At 37.8% G+C, this 23,203-nt stretch overlaps 1 protein-coding gene across 1 annotated transcript; it reads right to left on the minus strand.

Annotated features, from left to right (window-relative positions):
- Positions 1–6,168: 6,168 nt before the first annotated feature.
- On the minus strand, positions 6,169–22,325 carry LOC125229538 (organic cation transporter protein-like). Its single transcript, XM_048134401.1, has 7 exons — positions 22,055–22,325; positions 12,325–12,517; positions 8,960–9,060; positions 8,686–8,837; positions 7,461–8,087; positions 6,894–7,075; positions 6,169–6,379 (listed from the first exon to the last, which is right to left on the minus strand). The coding sequence occupies exons 1-7, from the start codon at positions 22,225–22,227 to the stop codon at positions 6,221–6,223; spliced, it is 1,587 nt and encodes a 528-aa protein (XP_047990358.1). The 5' UTR covers positions 22,228–22,325; the 3' UTR covers positions 6,169–6,220.
- Positions 22,326–23,203: the final 878 nt, after the last annotated feature.

Consider the following 23,203-nt stretch of genomic DNA (forward strand, 5'->3'; position numbering starts at 1 on the left):
AAACTTCAGCTCACAAATAGAGACAACTTGAACGATCCATAATTTATTTTTGGCTTTTACGTGCATTTATAAAAGCGTGTTTTATAGTGTTTTTTAAACTATTAATTTATTTTATACTTTTTAGTCATTAATAATGAACTACTTTTAACATTTATACATAAATTTATTTCAAGTAGGCGGATTTTACATGCCATTTGTGGCTTAACGTGTACTTATTGCTAATTGCTACTTAATAATAACCAGCGGCTACCTTCTTATTACGGTATTATCATAAAAATGTTTATACCTAGTAAGTTATCCGTAAAAGATAGACCCCCTTTATTTGCTCTTAAGGGTCACAGGAAAACCATTACCCAACTTATTTTAAATACAACGTTGATCTTTCTTTAATGCGGGGGGCTTCGCCCCCCGAGTCCCCCTTTGTTTGCTCTGAAAGGTCACAAGAAAACGCTAACCCCACTTATTTTAAATACTACGTTAATCTTTCTTTTATGCGGGGGGCTTCGCCCACCGAGCCCCCCTTTGTTTGCTCTTAAAGGTCACAAGAAAACGCTAACCCAACTTATTCTAAATACTACGTTGATCTTTCTTTCATGCGGGGGGCTTCGCCCCCCGAGCCCCCCTTTGTTTACTCTGGAAGGTCACAAGAAAACGCTTACCGAACGTATTTTAAATACTACGTTAATCTTTCTTTTATGCGGGGGGCTTCGCCCTCCGAGCCCCCCTTTGTTTGCTCTTAAAGGTCACAAGAAAACGCTAACCCAACTGATCTTAAATACTACGTTGATCTTTCTTTCATGCGGGGGGCTTCGCCCCCCGAGCCCCCCTTTGTTTGCTCTTAAAGGTCACAAGAAAACGCTAACCCAACTTATTTTAAATACAACGTTGATCTTTCTTTTATGCGGGGCTTCGCCCCCCGAGCCCCCCTTTGTTTACTCTGGAAGGTCACAAGAAAACGCTTACCGAACTTATTTTAAATACTACGTTAATCTTTCTTTTATGCGGGGGCTTCGCCCTCCGAGCCCCCCTTTGTTTGCTCTTAAAGGTCACAAGAAAACGCTAACCCAACTGATCTTAAATACTACGTTGATCTTTCTTTGATGCGGGGCTTCGCCCCCCGAGCCCCCCTTTGTTTGCTCTTAAAGGTCACGAGAAAACGCTAACCCAACTTATTCTAAATACTACGTTGATCTTTCTTTCATGCGGGGGGCTTCGCCCCCCGAGCCCCCCTTTGTTTGCTCTTAAAGCTCACAAGAAAACGCTAACCCAACTGATCTTAAATACTACGTTGATCTTTCTTTTATGCGGGGGGCTTTGCCCCCCGAGCCCCCCTTTGTTTACTCTGGAAGGTCACAAGAAAACGCTTACCCAACTTATTTTAATTACTACGTTAATCTTTCTTTTATGCGGGGGGCTTTGCCCTCCGAGCCCCCCTTTGTTTGCTCTTAAAGGTCACAAGAAAACGCTAACCCAACTTAGTTTAAATACTACGTTAATCTTTATTTTATGCGGGGGCTTCGCACCCCGAGCCCCCCTTTGCTTGCTCTTAAAGGTCACAAGAAAACGCTAACCCAACTTATTCTAAATACTACGTTGATCTTTCTTTCATGCGGGGGGCTTCGCCCCCCGAACCCCCTTTGTTTGCTCTTAAAGGTCACAAGAAAACGCTAACCCAACTTATTTTAAATACAACGTTGATCTTTCTTTTATGCGGGGGCTTTGCCCCCGAGCCCCCTTTGTTTACTCTGGAAGGTCACAAGAAAACGCTTACCCAACTTATTTTAAATACTACGTTAATCTTTCTTTTATGCGGGGGGCTTTGCCCTCCGAGCCCCCCTTTGTTTGCTCTTAAAGTTCACAAGAAAACGCTAACCCAACTTAGATTAACTACGTTAATCTTTATTTTATGCGGGGGCTTCGCACCCCGATCCCCCCTTTGTTTGCTCTTAAAAGTCACAAGAAAACGCTAACCCAACTTATTCTAAATACTTCGTTGATCTTTCTTTCATGCGAGGGGCTTCGCCCCCCGAGGCCCCCTTTTCTTTACTCCTAAGGATCACAAGAAAACTTAACCCAACTTATTTTAAATACAACGTTGATCTTTCTTTTATGCGGGGGGCCTCGCCCCCCGAGCCCCCCTTTGTTTGCTCTGAAAGGTCACTAGAAAACGCTATCCCAACTTATTTTAAATACTACTTTAATCTTTCTTTTATGCGGGGGGCTTCGCCCCCCGAGACCCCCTTTGTTTGCTCTTAAAGGTCACAAGAAAACGCTAACCCAACTTATCTTAAATACTACGTTGATCTTTCTTTCATGCGGTGGGCTTCGCCCCCCGAGCCCCCCTTTGTTTGCTCTGAAAGGTCACAAGAAAACGCTATTCCAACTTATTTTAAATACTACGTTAATCTTTCTTTTATGCGGGGGGCTTCGCCCCCCGAGCCCCCCTTTGTTTGCTCTTAAAGGTCACAAGAAAACGCTAACCCAACTTATCTTAAATACTACGTTGATCTTTCTTTCATGCGGGGGCTTCGCCCCCGAGCCCCCCTTTGTTTGCTCTGAAAGGTCACAAGAAAACGCTAACCCAACTTTTTTTAAATACTACGTTGATCTTTCGTTCATGCTTCCCCCCTCGAGGCCCCACCCTTTTTCTGTTCTTATCTTCCGGCACCATCATCAGGCCTTGAAACCTAATCGTAGTCATAGTTCATTACAAGACTTTTCTAAGAAGCCCAAAAACAGCTATGATACGATGTTCCATCATGTAGTTCCAGTTCATATCTTCCGGCTCCATCATCAGACCTTGAAACCTAATCGTAGTCAAAGTTCATTACAAGACTTTTCTAAGAAGCCCAAAAACAGCTATGATACGATGTTCCATCATGTAGTTCCAGTTCATATCTTCCGGCTCCATCATCAGACCTTGAAACCTAATCGTAGTCAAAGTTCATTACAAGACTTTTCTAAGAAGCCCAAAAACAGCTATGACACGTTGTTCCATCATGTAGTTCCAGCTCATATCTTCCGGCTCCATCATCAGACCTTGAAACCTAATTGTAGTCAAAGTTCATTACAAGACTTTCCTAAGAAGCCCAAAAACAGCTATGATACGATGTTCCATCATGTAGTTCCAGTTCATATCTTCCGGCTCCATCATCAGACCTTGAAACCTAATCGTAGTCAAAGTTCATTACAAGACTTTTCTAAGAAACCCAAAAACAGCTATGATACGATGTTCCATCATGTAGTTCCAGTTCATATCTTTCGGCTTCATCATCAGACCTTGAAACCTAATTGTAGTCAAAGTTCATTACAAGACTTTCCTAAGAAGCCCAAAAACAGCTATGATACGATGTTCCATCATGTAGTTCCAGTTCATATCTTCCGGCTCCATCATCAGACCTTGAAACCTAATCGTAGTCAAAGTTCATTACAAGACTTTTCTAAGAAACCCAAAAACAGCTATGATACGATGTTCCATCATGTAGTTCCAGTTCATATCTTCCGACTCCATCATCAGATCAGCTCAACAGTACCATATTATTGTATTGTCATCGGAACTACATATAGCTGCCAATTTTCATTACGCTACGATCCTTGGAAGATGGTTAAATTAGCCTCCGCAGATTCCATTACATAGTTAGTTACATACACGACGACCTAATAAAAGCGTGTTAAAAAGAAATGATGGCCGGATTGGTGTCCTGCCGTTTCGCCAAAAAACGTTTCGTCAAATTTCATTTCCCAATAATCATTTCGCAATAGTTTCATTTCCCAAAGTATTGTTTGGCAAAGGTATGTTTCGCAATGATTTTGTTTGGTCAAATTATCATTTGGCACAATTTTACTTAGTCAAATTTTATTTAGTCAAAACTTTATTTTGCAAACGTTTTTAATGGCAAAACTTATATCCCAAAAACATGTTTGGTCAAAATTTCACATCGCAAATTTCGAAAATATTTAGGCATTTGCATTTTCATTTCTACGGGATTAATTTAATTTACCGAAGATTTTTTTGCCAATTTAACTTAAAATTGTCAAATGATAATTTCAGTTTTATTCCCAAGGCTTCAGTTGGATTGGACACGAAAAGTTTGCTCAACTTTATTTTTGTCAAATTAATATTACTGGACAAAATTATTTTGTCAACTATTTTTTTGGCAAAAAATGTTTCTACAAATTACACCATGCAAAACCACGTTTGACAATAAATATTACAAGGCATAAATGTAATGTAATAATTTTATTAGTATTGTAACAGAAAACTCGTGTGTGACAGGGTCAGTTTAGGTGCGACGACGAGCGAAGCGAGGAGGAGCGTGTTAGGTTGACAGTGAGCAAATGGCGTTTTAAAGTAATTAAAAATTAATAGATCATAATGGTCTTGAAAACATAAGGTTTCTTATTAATCTAAATAATATTTGGTAAAATGAAATTTGACCAAGTAAATATTTTGGGAAACAAATACTTGCCAAAAAAAATTAGCTAAATGTCAATTTGCGATAAGTTGTTTTGCCAAACGTTTATTAATACTTTATTATATTTGGGAAATGATAATTTGGGAATAATAGTTTGGGATGTGAAACTTTGGGAAACGTTTTTTGGCGAATCGTCAGTAAACCCGGTATACGAGTCTCTAGATATTGGTTCCCATAAATTCTTAAGTCATAATGTAATTCCACGTTTTTGTTGGTCATAATTTGGCTTTTCTCAGAAACTAACTTTTCAGGATTGCCATAAAACAAACCTAACCTATCTATTGACGACTGAAAAGTTAATGGTTTCAGAATTATGACTACCTAATGGTAATCCTCGTCAATAGATAGGTTAGGTTTGTTTTATGGCAATCCTGAAAAGTTAGTTTCTGAGAAAAACCAAATTATGACCAACAAAAACGTGGAATTACATTATGACTTAAGAATTTATGGGAACCAATATCTAGAGACTCGTATACCAACCGTAACTCCATACAACGTCGGTACAAACTGCATACAACTAATACCATGCCGAAAATGGGTCTGGCCAAGTGGCCACAGGTATCTTTTGTTATTAATGACCATGATCAATTGATCATCTCAAGTGATGTCGGGCATTCGTAATTGAAATGAATACATAGTAACGATAGGGAGAGCGACGATACGCTACGAAGTTAAGGGTTTCCACCAGAGATGCACTACGTGGATGTGATATCCACCAGTCAGCTTAGTCGAACCCGTTCCCACCAGCGCTATGCTTTGTAGAATGATGTGATATCAAACACATCCATGTATGGCGCATCTCTGGTGGAATGGCACCCTTAAGCGATTGTGTGTTAGCTAGGTACGAGGTAAAAGAATGCGACTTCTGCTTCTGTAACTGTTCTCCTTGAACCCATATGTAATTTGTATTCTAGTTATTCGACATTATAATTCAAGAATTCATGTGGGATGGTAATTTTAAGCAAATGTGGGGGAACTAAATAGATCATAATTATGTGTATATTGTGTGTTGTTTTCCTGAATAATTTGGGTCGGGTGCATGAGGAAAACATATACCTGAGATACCTGAATATTTTTTATTTTGTAAGACTGGGCTTTCTGATTAGTCAGAATTAGGGCCCATTTGAGAACTCGCATACGAGTGTCAATACATTGCGGCATTTGATTGGTGCGCTGAAATCCATACAAATATTATAAATGGGAAAGTGTGTATGTCTGTTTGTTTGTCCGTCTTTCACGGCAAAACGGAGCGACGAATCGACGTGATTTTTTAGGTGGAAATAGTTGACGGGATGGAGAGTGACATAGGCTTCTTTTTGTCTCTTTCTAACGCGGGCCGCCGCGGGCAAAAGCCAGTACAGTAGATCTGAACGAAGAAAAACGTGTTTTTGTACTTGTGTATTTTTTGTAGTTATCACGAATAAATAATTGATTGATTGATTGATAAATTAACGGGTTTAAGTATTTGCTTTTCGTTCAGATATTTAGATCTTGTAGCAACAGTCCGCAATGAAACTAAAATCTTATGAAGGTCGGGCACCGTCTAAATAGAGCCTCAGTGCGTTTCCACAGTATCCGATCCGATATTGAATATAGGATCGATATCCCATATATTTAAGCTGTCACCTTTGATTTTTGCCTTAGAAATCCTTCCTACATCCGATATCGGAACGGACAATGTGAAAACGCACTTAGAACGAAGAAGAAAAAATAATTTTACTAGATCATTTATTTTATAGTATTTTCTAAAGCTTAGTAGTCATTTTTGATTTATAAGCCTCTACTTCTTCCACAGTGTCAAACAATGGTAAAGTCTTTGTCTCAGGGGTAAATGTTAATAGTAGAGCTGCCATCATGGCCGTCGACGCAAAGAGTATTGATGGTAGAGCGGGCAGCTCCGATACCTGAAAAAAAAAAACAGTTGTTGACCGAGCGTTAGTGAAGGTCTCTGATTCAGCTTGGGTAAAAATGCTTTCGTATGTATGAATGGTTATAGGACGCAAATTTGAGAGTAAGGGTCTGCAGCAAAAATAATTTGCGAATTACGGAGGGTATTTATTTCTCTTAGAGTTTTTGTTGTTGACTGGCAGTCATACCTACTATATTTATTAAAGTTACTTTTAAACTAATATCGCAAAATCGATAGGTCACAAAGCCATTAGTGTAATAGAACTAATAGATAGGTATATATAAGTTACTAAACATTGAATAAGTTTTTATTAACTCAGGAAAATCACTAATTTATGAAATATTTTTAGAATGGCTAGGTAAAGACGTTAGGTAGCCACGTAAGTTGAAGACAGGCAAGTATGGTCGCGCGATAATGCATGTTTGCCTGCCTGGGTTCGATTCCCGGTTCATTCGCCAGTTGACTTGGTCACTTTTTAGGTGTATTTCAGTTATTTAAATTATACTTACTAATAAAGGAGCCAGCGGCGACAGCATACTACCGATTCTCGCAAGCGTGTTGCAAAATCCAAACAAGGATCCTCTTACGCTAGTAGGAAACAGTTCTAAACTGTACGTATACACTCCAGTAAAACAGAGAGCGGTTCCTAATTTCCCTAGTAGAAACAGCGTCAATTTTAGCCATGGGGTTGCTGAAACAGAAGAAAAAATTAAGTGCAAAGGCACGCTCATGTCGCTCATACCTATCATAATCATAATATCATTTATTGGTAAAGAAAATATGAAGAAAGGGGAAGATGTATTATCTGTGCCTAAATATTAGTTATTTGTTATACAAGGGGGCAAAGTTGTATTTTAACGCCGAGTGTGGAATTGAAAAACGAGCAAGTGAAAGGATCCTATAGATGAAGGTGAAGGAAAACATCGTGAGGAAACCGGACTAATTCAGGTCAGGTCAAACTAGTGTCTGTCTACGTCAAATCTTGGGATTAGTTGTCAAAGCGGACCCCAGGTCCCATGAGCCGTGGCAAATGCCAGGATAACGCAAGGAGGATGATGATGATGAAATATACTTACACTCCGGAGCAAAAGCCTGTGCAAGTATAAATGCACCGCAGCCCAAATAACCGCCTTGTAAAGATATTCTTCTTCCATATTTAGAAAAGGTGAAATATGCCAACAGGTCTCCAGGAAACGATGTCAACGAAGTCAGTGCGAAATTCAAATACTTGTCCCCAGGCAATGAAACTGCTTGTACTGCCAACCCGTAATATATAAAGCTAGATGTGAAAAAACAGAAGGAAATCACTGCTAGCCGTATCATTATTTCTTTAGACTTAATAATATCCTTCACTGTCTCTTTTTCTTTTTGAGAAGCTACATTGAATTTCAATCTTAAATCATCTTCTTTTATATTATCGATTTCTTCATTCGTTAAAGCTAGTTTATTTATCTTGGCTATTATTTTAAACGTTCTCTTTGCACCATTAGTTTTTCCTCGCAATAGTTGCCATCTTGTGCTCTCTTGCAGAATAACTATGTAGACGACGAACAGAATCACAGGGGCGTATATGGCTAGTATCAGAGACTTCCAGTGCTGGAGTCCCATCGCTATGAAGGCGAATGCTACCTCGCCTACGTATATGGCGTAGGAAAATATGACACCAGCTGATACTCTTTTGGTTTCACCGCCGACTTCAATCACTGGAAATTAAAAAATATGATCAACTTTTTTGTGGAAGATGCGTGACCATGCACACCTACTTCTTCGCATGGCGTATGGTTTTTTTGACGATGCTTTATCTTATTGGGCATTTTCGCGAAAAATATTCAAAAAAATTTTTCTAAAATGTTTTTCCTACTCAGAATCACGAGCCCTTTCCGTCCTACTAGGCGGAAAAAAGCGTCCCAACTTATATTTTCCACTTCGTTACTATTTTTAAAAACACTTTGTACAGCGGTTACAAAGTGGAAAGTATGCAAAATAATAGAAAATTTTGGGACCATTTTTTTACCTACATTAGAAAAATATTTTTGGTGATTCTTCTCGCGAAAATACCCTAGTCTGTCTACGATCACCGGTATGATCTATCAGTAGGTACTATCAGTACAACTCACGGCAAAAGTATCGGTACTTTTGTAGAAGATGTACATTTGTTTTTTTAAAACAGACTCAGCTAATTTAGGGAGGCGAGGTGTAGTTTCAAAAATTTTATATTTCTAAGAACTGTCTTTATCGATAATTCGATAACATGCATGTTTGTAGTAAGGTCATTAAAAGCGATAGGCTGGACAAACTTACTCCAGACAATAGCGACAGTGTAAAGTCCGGATGCGACGAACGACTCCAAGAATTCTACGGCCAGATAAGCGTAGAAATTGGTCATGAAGATTTTAAACACTCCGACCGCTCCTCCCACGGCGCAAATTATTATTGTCGGTTTTCTTCCGAATCTGAGATATATAGATAGATGATTATTTCACGAAAAAAAAAATACATTAAGGAATATATTGTACAATAATGTACTGTACATTTGGATGTTTAAGTTTTAGTGTTAAAAACGACTGTGGATTACCTGTCAGCTATCCAACCCATCAATATCATTGAGAACAACATTCCTATGTTGTGGACGCTGCCTACAAACGAAGCTTTCCATGATTGGCACCCGATATCCAGCTAGAAAACAATGTGCAAAGTGATGCATGATGTCAAGAGACCGTACATAGTACATAGACCGTACACTCTTGTGTACCGGAAGGTGGATCCACGTTCGTAGGTATTGAACTCCAATTTAAAATAATTTTTAAGAAAAAAAAACCGCCTTCCTTTGGGGTTCTGGTGATAAATACTTTCAAATGTTGGATTATGTTATCAATTCGTCTGTATATTTTTTAATGTTTGTTATTCGATATCTCCGTTATTTCTGAACCAATTTTGAAATCTGGATGATTCTGAAGTACTTACAGATGAGAATGATTATCAGAACGGAACTCTAACCAGGGGCGGCTCACTCTTCATCAGCAGTTCCACTGCACCAAATGTCACTGTTCTGGACGTAAGTGCATGCTGTTCTTATAAAAATACCAAAGTCACTATAAGTGTGCCGTTCAGATTTGAGGAGTTCCGTTCTGACCATCATCAGCAATTCCACTGCACCAAATATCACTGTTCTGGACGTAAGTGCATGCTGTTCTTATAAAAATACCAAAGTCACTATAAGTGTGCCGTTCAGATTTGAGGAGTTCCATTCTGACCATCATCAGGAGTTCCACTGCACCAAATGTCACTGTTCCGTACGTAAATGCATGCTGTTCCTTTAAAAACACAAAAATCACCATATCTATGCCTTTCAGATTTGAGGAGTTCCCTCGATTTCTCCATGATCCCATCATCAGAACTGGGTTCTGAGAAAAATGGGACCAATCTGTATGCATATACATTCAATCAAAAAAAAATTTTTCAAAATCGGTCTAGTAACGACGGAGATATCGAGGAACAAACATTAAAAAAAAAAACATACAGACGACTTGATAACCCCTTCCTTTGAGATTTGGAAGGCGGTTAATTAATTAGAATTCAATATCTACGAACGTGGATCCACGTTCCGGCAAACGAGAGGTTAAGTATCGCAAAGCAAGCAATGATCACTAGTATGGTTCTTAGATAACAATGAATCTATGCTTGAATAGATAACGTGCATAATGATTAAAGCCTCAATTATAATAATGATTACAATAATTATCGTCGCCACGAGGATATGACGTGACTTAGATGTAATGATCATCACGTCTATATTTATCATCTCGATTTTATTTGTTACAATACTATTTTTTTGTTAATGTGTATAAAAATTACGAGAGCAATATTGTATATTGTTTACACATGGAGTGAGGTTTCTAGGGCTCCGTAGATAAAATTAAAAAATGCAGCTGTTATAATCGTCATGTTTATTTATTCCTCCCATAAAAAATGTCAAAGTCAGACAGACAAAAACCGGCCAAGAGCGTGTCGGGCCACGCTCAGTGTAGGGTTCCGTAGTTTTCCGTATTTTTCTCAAAAACTACTGAATCTATCAAGTTCAAAACAATTTTCCTAGAAAGTCTTTATAAAGTTCTACTTTTGTGATTTTTTTCATATTTTTTTAACTTATGGTTCAAAAGTTAGAGGGGGGGGGACGCACTTTTTTTTCCTTTAGGAGCGATTATTTCCGAAAATATTAGTATTATCAAAAAACGATCTTAGTAAACCCCTATTCATTTTTAAATACCTATCCAACAATATATCACACGTTAGGGTTGGAATAAAAAAAAAATCAGCCCCCACTTTACATGTAGGGGGGCTACCCTAATAAAACATTTTTTTTCCATTTTTTATTTTTGCACTTTGTTGGCGTGATTGATATACATATTGGTACCAAATTTCAGCTTTCTAGTGCTTACAGTTACTGAGATTATCCGCGGACGGACGGACGGACGGACGGACGGACGGACGGACGGACGGACGGACGGACGGACGGACGGACGGACGGACAGACAGACATGGCGAAACTATAAGGGTTCCTAGTTGACTACGGAACCCTAAAAAGTATGAAAATATTATTTTAGAATATAGCCAATATTATTTCGCAATAACGCTGTAGACCAAAGTCACACCTCGGACACCAGCGATCAAATATATGAAAGAGGCGCGTTCCTAGCACACAGTCTGTTCGTGTAGGTGAACGCGTACCATGCTTGTATGAGTGAAACATGACAGGTCGACTGTTCGCGTTTTTGACAGGCGGTAACTAAATAAATATTGGGGGACACCTTACACAGATCAACCTAGCCCCAAACTAAGCAAAGCTTGTACTATGGGTGCTAAGCGACTATATACATACTTATATAGATAAATACATACTTATAGGTATACATAGAAAACATCCATGACTCAGGAACAAATATCTGAACTGTGAAATAACCGAGAAGGGGTGGGCTGCACTTTCAGCGGAGAGCGAGAGTGGCCATACTGTACGATAGTATTCTTTATTATACTGTGCTAAAGTATACGGGGTGAAAAGTTGTTAAATAAGACATAATATAAGATAAGAAACACGAAAGCGCAGAAAATGGCACGAGTTGTGGGAAATGGGCGTTGCCCTGTCAATTTCCTTGATAAAACGAGTGGCAGGTCTGCACTAATCGTAACAGCAACGCGATAAAGAGGACGATGCAATTTATCAATGGAATGAGTAAAGTGACCCATTACCCACTTTTCATTTCAGTTTTTTTTTCTGAACAGCATTTTTTTTCTTCATTTTAAGTGCGACAGGTAACTTTGATTGATCATTTTGATCTTTTCTTTAACACAAAGTTAAGAAGCAGATTATCGGTGTTTTATTTCAATAATTATGATCGTAGAAAAATAGTTCGCTTCGCATTTGGGCATTTTCGCGAGAACATCAATCACCAAAAATATTTTTTCTAAGGTAGGTAAGTTTTAAGTTTTTACTACTCAGAATCTCGAGCCCTTTCGATCTAGGACAAAAAACAAGAGACAAAAAATGGTCCCAAAATTTTCTATCATTTTGCATAAGTGAGTACTTTCCACTTTGTAACCGCTGGACAAAGTATTTGAAAAATGGTAACAAAGTGGAAAAATTAAATTTGTGACGTTTTTTTCTGCCTAGTAGGGTCGAAAGGGCTCGTGATTCTGAGTAAGAAAAACATTAAATTTAACTATTTAAAAAAAAGTTTTTAATCTTTTTTCGCGAAAATACCCAAAATACGAACGATCATAAGTACTAACTTTTTGTAAAACTACTTCACGGTGTTGCACGTAAAACTAAACAAATTTAAATTGAACGTATCGTAAAACTTAAATTTAGTTTCTTTTACGAAGCGGTCTTGCAATTACCAATAATTATTGAATCTAATTGTCTCCACTCCAATCATAACCAACCTTAACCGCAACTGAATTCTCATGCTCATAAATCCAGTCATCACACTCCCTGAACTCAACAGCCATCTGGTTATCGCACGTCGCTTCTGTCAGGTTGAACACTGGCCTTATGCACTTCGTGTCGTGAGTGGTAGGCCACCACACGGGCGTGGATGCTGTGGCGTTGGGCCCGTCACATTCCGGGACTCGACATCTGAAAAAATACTTAAAATTAAAATCTATAATAGTACATATACGTACGTACGTATCTATAATAGTACTTAAAATATATAATAGTTCAAGTACAGAAGGCCCACTGCTTTGATGTTCACGAAATGCCGCCTTTTTAAATGCCTACAAAATGTTTACAAACAAACCAGCCGCACGTGCGCAGCGTCGGATGATAGGGTTGCCTATGGATTAAAACGAATTATTATAATTACTCAGATAAAATTTTATACTATTATATTTAAGTCTTGGGTACTTTTTAGGTATATAATATATATACAGTATTTTGGTTTAAGTTCCAACATCACAAGTCTTATTGAACTTTTCCGTGGGACTTAATCAATAGTAGATCTGTGTAAGAATGTCCTATGGTACATATTTTATTCATGATGTCTATTTAACTTAGCATTGTCAACCATTCCACACGCGGACATCGCATATGAACCTTAAAAAAAAAAACTCGCGACGTAAAATAACAATAGAAAGTGCGAACGTGCGTTCCGTGAGAACACGCGCCACCCCTGATTAGGCCGCGAACTCGCGGCCGCCGGCATGTACTTGTAGCACGGCGATAGAATCGCGGAGTGAGCCGCCCCTGTCCATACTAATATTATAAATGGGAACGTGTGTGTGTCTGTTTGTGTGTCCGTCTTTCACGGCAAAACGGAGCGACGCACGAATTGACGTGATTTATTTATGTGGAGATAGTTGAAGGGATGGAGTGGGATGGATACTTTTTGTTTCTTTCTAACACTAGCGAAGTCGCGGCCAATAACTAGTATAATAATAAATATTGGGAGATACCTTACACAGATCAATCTAGCTCCAAACTAAGCAAAGCTTGTACTATGAGTGCTAAGCGCTACCGAGGCGAGGTGCGTAGCCGAATGGCACAAACGCTCACGAAGTCACGAAACGCTCACGAAACGAAACACTAGTAGATATCTATCTCTATCACTCTTGCGTATTGGCGCGACAGAGCCAGACTACGTTTCGTTTTCGTTTCGCGTCGGAGAAATACCATTCGGCTACGGGGCCAGGCCCATTCCCAATTCTACATCCGTCTTGATATTTACATATGTATTTATATAAATAGTCGTTAGTTTTTCGCAATCATATCTAATCATAATCAGTAGGCTTGCTTCAAACAACCTTTTGAACTAAAACGTTTTAAAACTGACATTTTCTGGAATTTTATAATCTTATTTATACTAGGATTAAATTCTACATGGGTCTTTGTAAATATTTGTGTAAATACTCGAATTTTTAATGATATCTAATCATAATCAGTAAGCTTACTTCAATTTACTTGGTTACTTTACTATGTACCACCAGTGACCCATAGGTAATATATTATATTCTATTCTAGAACAAGTTTTTAAGGCTCCGTAGGTAGTAGGTACAGGCAGCAGAGATTTTGGTGCATAATTTTTTAGTCTCACAATAGGGAACCCAAAAAATTGTAATGCAATTTTGAGGCCTTTTTCTAGTAATTTCATCTATTCGAATATATTTTTTTTATACCTGTAAAAATTTTATATAAAATCTACTCTAACCGCATAATAGCCAATTTGGTGTCCCTATTAGTTTTAGTTGTTAGATCTGATCGGAAATATATGGGGTCCATTGACATTCCACGACTCTTCTCTTTCTGAACAGAACAGAACACACATACATACATACATACTACTAATAAACTATATAACTACTTACATTTATCGAACATTTAATCAAGGCAATGAGGTATTTCAGGTATTTGTAGGTGCTTATATTTTATTGTGCAAATTTAATATAAATAAAAAGTTATTAAGGCGCAGTAGGTTCAGCCAGTGGAGTTTCAAAAAATGCAGTATTTTTTTATATAATAAATAACTGTTTAGTAATAATTTTAGTAATATGCAATGTGGATTTTAAGTTAATAATGTAGCTTAAGTGTTATATATGTTACCACTCTGTAATATTATATGGGCTCTGCCTAAAAAAACATTTTTTTTTCAGTAACTTTTTTAGTAATTTCATTAATTTGAATTAGACTTGGATAGAGGCTCTACTTTAGACGTATAATAATCTTATAATTGGTATACCTACCTATCAGTCAGCTGTCATTTAATATGCTATCTATAAACAATAACTCCATATGTCGTATATCTAATTAAGATCATAAAATTCACAAAACATATCAGTAAATAACCTTTTTTTGCATCGTCTGCAAAACCCGTATATGTGTCTACTGTCTACGTCATATCTCATTTGTGTAATATGATAATTGTGAATATTAACTTGGCCGTTAAAATTATCAATGAAGTGACAATGACCTTGACCGAGACCTATTGCCCCGGAAGACGTTTACTCAAGGTCGTTCGCAGAGACTAACGAAAAAATGTGTATTAAAATTAGCCCTTAATCTGTTTCGTATTCGTAGTGTGAGTCAGTTTACATGTTCTGCCTTATAATAGCCTATAATTTGAGTATAGTTTTAGAATCTACCTGCCGAGATGTAAGCAATGAGCATTGAACATGTTAGTGCGTGAGTTTCGTGACGCCCTTGAGAAAACTCTGCGACGCCATAGCGACCGATAGGCAACCTTTGTTGTAAGTACCCTTTTTTTCAATGGGGAAAGAACATTTTTTTTTTGTGTATGAATAGGTAGACTACGTTTGACCACGATCACACCTGATGGTAAGTGATGATGCGGTCTACGGTGGAGCACGCTTACCTATGAGATACCTATTTACTCTTGCTTTAAAGAGACCTGGATTGTACTCATGTGGAAACACAGACTCAGGCAGAGCATTCCACTCCTATATATAGTTTTAGCGTTTGATGTAGATATTTGTATAATTATCTAGTATCGCCGTATCGCCTGCCTTTTGCCTGAACGTGAAACCCTCGGCATAAGTCAACGAAGGTTTTAGTTGATACGCGGCCCCACTCTTAACATCCTCAGACAAAAATGACACTTTACATTGACATATCCGATCCATATTGTACAAAGACATATGTAACTCCGTATAGACGGATAAAGTCTAAGAAAAAAACGTACCTCAAAGCCCTAGAGAAAAAGGTACGATGGCCTAGATGGCGTTACACCTTTGGGGAACGCTCGGCTAGATAGCGCTAATATTAATATTTGACATTTTAACACATATCAAGAAATATAGGCCAAATTGTCAAAACTGAGGTTCAAAAGTTTTAAGCTTGTATCGAGAGATGGCAGTCTATGCACTGTGATTACACATTTTACTTTGACAGTAACTCTCTATAATACCTATTCGATCCTCTTTGATATTGTATCAATACATACATACATACAATTACACCTATATCTTATAAAGGGGTAGGCAGAGCACAAGAAACTACTCAAGTTTCTGTGCCACTCTAGGCAAATAAGGAGTTGAAAGAAAACGAAACTGTGACATTGCAGTGAAAGGTTGCCAGCCTCTCGCCTACGCCACAGTTTAACCCATATCCCATAGTCGACTTCTACGACACCCACGGGAAGAAAAGGGGTGGTGAAATTCTTAGCCCGTCAGCACACGGGAACCCCGTGACGGGATTGTATCAATAAGATCTAATATTTGACGTGTATTAGTCTGGGAGTCATACATTAGATTTATTTTTTAACAAGCAGAAACGTCTGCTAACGATTCTAAACATTTTTATATTAAAGGAAAAAAATGGAAAAATTTACGCTTCCGGCGGGACTTGAACCCGCATCATTTGCAATCCGTGCAAGGCTCTTAACCAATTGAGCTACGGAAGCCACGCCAGACATCGCAAATCTTTCCATGCCTTTCCTTATGTACACACGTCTTGGGGTGACGTCTAGCGCCATCTACCGAAGCGTAAATTTTTCCATTTTTTCCTTTAATATAAAAATACATTAGATTTTTAACAAACATACACGAAAAATTGTACTGCTATGTTACGTCTATATTTACTCTGTGGTCATTTATTAAACCTTCGAGATTAGGGTAGTTTTACTCATACAATATTTAAAAAAATCTATATTTTAAATACGCATTGTGGTCAGCGAAAAGGTTGCATGCAATCAAAAGAGGTAAAACCGGAATGACCAGTGACTGGACAAAATCCAGTCCGTAGGTATAACTGCACTTTTTAGCGTAATATTACAGATTATAATTATATTCAGTATTAGCAATATTATAAACTTTACTTAGGTTTAGGTTTAAGATGCTTTATCCTCACTAAGAATTTACAACTCGCTTAAACACGAGAACTCTAAACTATGCAAATACATTTATTTTGTCTGAAGTTAACGAAATAACTATAAACAAAGAGGGTATTTTTAAAAATACAATGAAAATAAGTCGCCAATACACTTATACAAAACAGGGTGATTAGTCGTGCGGTGCATATGTACCTACACAAAACGTTTGGTAGTTAAGAGTAGGTTGTAGCCCAGTTTAACTTATTACGTAGGGTGTTCAACAAGTTTTGACGTGTCTGCAAACGCTAAGCGTACAGCGACAGTTCATGTGTTCGTCATTAAGTGTCGTCAATTACAGGAATAAACACATTTATTTCAGCTCCCTAGAATTAATATTATAGTCCAAATTAAAATTAGAAAAAATAGAGAACATGTCGTTGAGCAAACGAGACTATCGTGTTATTATTTACTATAACTTCAAGCGCGGTTTATCTAAGCAAGAATGTTTTGACGAGATGTGTTCTGTTTTTGGTCCAGAAGCCCCATCTGTGAGGACTGTGGAACGATGGTACTTACAGTTCAAACGTGAGGATTTTGAGCTAAACGACGACCCGCGACCGGGAAGACCCGCAGAAATTCAAGTGCCAGAAAACATAGCTCGTGTGGAAAAAGCTATTAGAGAAGATCGCCGAATCACATATCGTCAGTTAGAAGAACTCTTAAATATTCCTGTATCTTCTTTGCACAACATTGTGACGAATCATTTAAGTGTAAAAAAACTTTGTACCCTGTGGGTACCCCACACCTTAAGTGAGCACCAAAAACTACATCGCGTACAATGGGCGCAAACTATGGTGAAACAATTTGACAATGGCCAATCCAAGAGTGTCAGTTCAATTATCACGGGTGACGAAACCTGGATTTATTATTACGACGTGCCAACTAAATCGCAAAGCAAAATATGGGTCTTCGAAGACGAAGAGCAACCAACACAAGTGCGGAAATCGAAGTCGGTGAAAAAAATAATGACGACTGTTTTTTTTAACAAGCAAGGATTAGTAAAATCAGTGATGCTTAGTGGACAGAAGACCGTTACAAGTCAATGGTATACTGAGATTTGTCTGCCTCAATTATTCGAAGTACTGAGAAATCGACGACCGAAGTCGGGACTCTCCTCGTGGTTTCTACACCACGACAATGCACCAGCTCATAGAGCTGGCGCTACTTCGCAATTTCTGAGGGCATCTGGCATTAAAGTACTGGAGCACCCTGCCTACAGTCCTGATCTTGCACCCTGTGACTTTGGGTTATTTCCATACGTGAAGAACCGCATGAAAGGGCGCAAGTTTTCTACGGACGAACAGTTGGTTGGTGCGTTTGAGGAAGAATTAGAATTAATTAATAAAGGAAAGTGGGAGGGTTGGATAAATGAGTGGTTTGTGCGTATGAATAAATGTATTAATTGTTGTGGGGCTTATTTTGAAAAAATATAAATATATATGATTACACGACAAGATTTATTGAACACCCTACGTACTTCGATTTGCTACCCATATAACCATAATCGGTCGCCGTTCCTACGCAAATCCTCCTATTTTGTGTACACACAGGTCTTCGGGTCTCAATGCTTAGTCGCAGTACGGTCGACGTTTAGTCGCGGCGACCCAAATGGGGACGATTGGTAACAGGCACAAATGGTCACAGAAGTGACAGAAGTGTGCACTACGCGTGCACACATTGTTACCGTTTGGCGACTACTTTCCCAAAATCATTCGTTCATTTCATTCTTTTCAAATGGCGACTGTCAGAGACGTCAAAGTAAAAAAGAAATAAAATCATTTGACATTAAAATGTAATGGCGTAAGAATTTGTTAAAGATAAATATTGTTTGCATTTGTAATATAATGTGGGCTAATTACCATGGCCAATTAAATTGCTCGAGTGATTTCATAAAATAAGTCTAAATTTATCAACGCGCCATCAATTTACCTCAGTTTAACCAGTAATAATATTATTGACTACTCGGTGTTTGCGTGTTATGTATATTGATTGGTGAAGTTTTAGTGCTCTGGTGCATATACTATACTGAAATAATAAAAATAATGCCTAGAAAACCAATAAAGTTGTTAAAATATGGATTAAGACGGTAATATTCCATGTAAAAAACAGTCGCCAAACGGTCACCAAACGGTCAACAAACGGTCGCAAAATGGTCGCAGCGTACACGCGTGACCGAAAGCAGAATGGCTTCTTGTATTCATTTTTTTCAGGTATCCTCAAACTTTATAAACAATTAAATATGCCGTCGTACTCAGTTGCCCTCACTAAAGAAGATTAAAAAAAATTGTAACGTGCGTACCGAGCTGCTGGGTTGTAAAGGATCGGGGATCATATTATTATGGTCTTCTATAGAGCAACTAGTATTGTGCGGCATTTCACAATTGACACTTGTTGAAGTAGTCTTCATTAATATTACTATCAACATTCATTTCAGCGATCTGTACTTCTTTTGTCAAGATTTTTGTATAGATAAGTGTCTACAAATTTGTAATGTTAAAGAGACATAAATAAAACGTAGTAGAGTAAATAATGTGTTTTTTTTGTAACCCAAACAAAATACTTGTAGATACGAGTGCGGAAAAGAGGAAAATCGATACGAGTAGCAATAAATTAATACACGAACGAAGGGAGTGTTTTAAATCGACACGAGTTGTGAATGTCCTTTTCGCACGTGTATCGTACGACGATTTTCAGTACCTAAATCTAAGCTAAGAGTTTCGACCAGACAAGAAATGAATCATTGCTTGATTTGCTCGCACTACTGCGTTAAAAAAAGCAGCATCTGTACTGAAAAAACTATCATTGCGCAACAGAAATTCTATTAATATCACAGTAAATACTCTATTTCATTTGATTCCTACTTTTATTGTGTAAAGCAATACTACACTTCATTTTTATCAATAAGAATTAAAAATTATATGTTTAATACATTAAGTAACTATAAAGTGCTTATCTATTTGTATTATCATTCTGCACTTTTCTTAACTTTCCCACATTTCTATAAAATGTCGAAGAGTGCTTAAATGGTCGTCGTCGTTTATTATTATTTAATTCGCTCATATTTAAATGATTCAAAGCAACCAGTCCACAACTTCACAAGACAGTTTGAGAAACCTTCGTATTTCAGATTGTCATTTGCGGATACAGTGGTTTAGGAGCAGTTCGGTAATCAGACCTACACATGTGTGTACAAATTCTGTCAATGTCACTGTCAGAAACCGTTCTGACAGTGACAATGACAGCCACAAATTCGTCCACATGTTGTTACCGTTATGTGTGCAAACGTCGACTAATAAAGTGTCGTTAAAAGTCATTCTGACAGTGACATTGACAGCCACAAATTCGTACACATTTTGTTACCGTAACGAGTGCACACGACGACTACATTTTGTTATTGTATCAATACGGTCGCATTGTTTGCACGCCGTTACCACGCGTTATGTCACATTTGACAGTTAGTTACTGATTTGAAGATTTTGCGACTGAAATGGTTGTATGGGTAATTTAAAATACTTCTTTGGACTTAATCAGTCAGTACCGACGACCGGTCTGGCGTAGTTGGTAGTGACCCTGCCTGCTACATCGCGGTCCCGGGTTCGAATCCCGGTAAGGGCATTTATTTGTGTGATGAGCACAGATATTTGTTCCTGTCATGGATGTTTTCTATGTATATCAGTATTTATATATTATGTACACCGTGTTTTTTTGTTTTCCGTTAAACTCGACACGTGGCTAGGTTCATTATCACTATTATCAGGAACCACCCTGTATAAATCACTTTTAATTAAATTCGCAAAAACATTTTTTTCATCATTTTCATACATAATAAATTAATGTATTAGTGTGAGAGACCCTTAAGAATAACATTCAAGTTAGTGCCAAGTGATTGACGGCACATGTCAAAACAAATAACATTAGGAATTGGTAAAGGCTGTCACACACGTGTTCAGTAATTATTTTTATTTTTTAATAACTCGATAACCGTAAGAGTTAAGACGCTAGTTTCTAAGAGAAATAAATGTGTTTGATCTAAAAAACCTTCCCTTAAAGTTAACGGAATTCAATAAAAACAGGGAGCATATATCGTTGTTTGAGTACCCACAACACAAGCCTTGAGCTTACCGTGGGCCTCAGTCAATCTGTGTAAGAATGTCCTATAATATATATCGGCACAGCGAACCCAAAGCCGATTGCAACCCAACTGCAACTTCTATGGGAACTTCACACGTGCAAGTAAGTTACGAACAAAAAAAACAAAAATGAGTTGCAATCATTGCAGTTCGTTGTATCGGAGTTAAGGTGAAAGGTAAAGAAGAGTTTTCCACATGCGTGGCTCTTGAAAGTTTTGTACTTTGACCAGGTTTTGGTAGATAATGTTTTAATATTTGTTTTTGTTTTTAAAGCGCTGGTGGAATTTGGAAAAGCGCTGGTGGCCTAGCGGTAAGAGCGTGTGACTTTCAATCCGGAGGTCGCGGATTCGAAACCCGGCTCGTACCAATGAGTTTTTCGGAACTTATGTGCGAAATGTCATTCGATATTTGCCAGTCGCTTTTCGATGAAGGAAAACATCGTGAGGAAACCGGACTAATTCCAATGAGGCCTAGTTAGTTACCCTTTGGGTTGGAAGGTCAGATGGCAGTCGTTTTCGTAAAACTAGTGCCTACGCCAAATCTTGGGATTAGTTGTCACAGCGGACCCCAGGCAACCATGAGCCGCGGCAAATGCCGGGATAACGCAAGGAGGATGATGATCCGTTTTTGTTTTTAGTGATTTCAAGTTTATTGCACGTGACATGAGTCATTATACCACCTACCTAATATGTATTTATTTATTTATGCAATTCAAAAATAAAAGGATAAATCCTGATCGTGATGCGTGAACCTGTTAAGTTTTCCTGTTATTGTATCATGGCTATTAAATGTTATTTACTAATAAAAACAGAGTATTTTGCCAAGAAAATTATACAGATTGAGTGGAGATTATTTAAGGAAAAAGTAAGAATATTATTTTCTTTGACAACATTAGAAACTTATTTCTAATTCCGATTCGAGCTTATCTTGCCCTTATGTCCATATTTTTCGAAGTTTAAAAGACATTAATGTTATACTTTGCTATAAAAAAGGCTAATATTATAAGATAAATTACAACCCTCGCGGCAGGCAGTTCTATGGGTGCAATTGCCCATCACTATTTATTTAATATAATCGCGTTTTCATTTGAATTAATAGTCTTGTAGTGTAACACTTACAAGTATTTTTTTAAATATTTTTGATGAATATTATTTTATTTACCTGAAGTTGACATTTTCAGCAACAAATATATAGTTCACGTTCATCATGGACACCATGACTAACGGTAAACAAACCAAAAAATACTGAAAAGTCTGAAATCTTCCGAAATCACACAACTTTGCGAACACATCTTCATTTGCCTTCTCGTCTTTGGGAGTCACTTTTATATTCATTTTAAAACTTTTAAAGACACTATTTTTATTATTTATTAAAATATATTTTATTTATTTATTTGTAGCACTTATTAAATAATATTTTCTTATTGAGATCACCAAACGACTGAGATGCTTGTGCGATACTAATTTTCAACACGAATCTCGAAAGATCGCCGCCATATCAATTGGCATTAATAAGTTTACGTCCACAGGCGCCGTGTTATATGAAATATACACCGTGTTTTTTGATTTCTGTTAAACTTAGTGTATTTTCACATTATCCGATCCGATATCGGATGTTGGACCGATATCCCATACATTACAGGCGCCATCTTAGATTTTTTCTATTGAAATCCTTCCGACATCCGATATCGGATCCGATAATGTGAAAACGGCCTTAAAGTTCTTTACGTTACAATTAATATCTGAAAAACTAGCGTCTAAACGAATACTGTTATTAAGTTATAAAAAATAAATGTATTGACTGAACAAGATGGACGTTTACGTGCTTTATTACTTTTTTTTTTTTAATTAGCCTCTTTTGTGTCCCACTGCTGGGCCTCCCCTCGCTTTCTCCACTCGACCCTGTTGTTGGCATTTTCCCACCATTTCGGGTAGAATGCGTCCAGGTCGTCCCATACGTCGTCACATCTGCAACAAATGCTGCAAGATCTTAGCACGGCAAGCCTTGAGGTAGGACTTTCAATGAACAGAGCAAAAACCCAGTTGATGACCAATCAAGCTGAGGATAGAATAGTGGTAGATGGGCAGGATATACAATACGTCAAGGAGTATGTTTACTTGGGCCAGATAGCATCCTTCGAAAACAGGCAGTCTGTCGAAATCGATAGACGTATCAAGAATGCCTGGAAGAGCTTCTGGTCCATGAAAGCGCTAATGAAGGGTGACCTTCCTCTGTGTCTTAAGCGCAAACTCCTTGATATGTGCATCCTGCCTATCATGACTTACGGGGCACAAACTTGGTCATTAACTG

Source organism: Leguminivora glycinivorella, chromosome 9 (genome assembly GCF_023078275.1).
Source record: "Leguminivora glycinivorella isolate SPB_JAAS2020 chromosome 9, LegGlyc_1.1, whole genome shotgun sequence".
NCBI classification, from domain to species: Eukaryota; Metazoa; Arthropoda; class Insecta; order Lepidoptera; family Tortricidae; genus Leguminivora; species Leguminivora glycinivorella.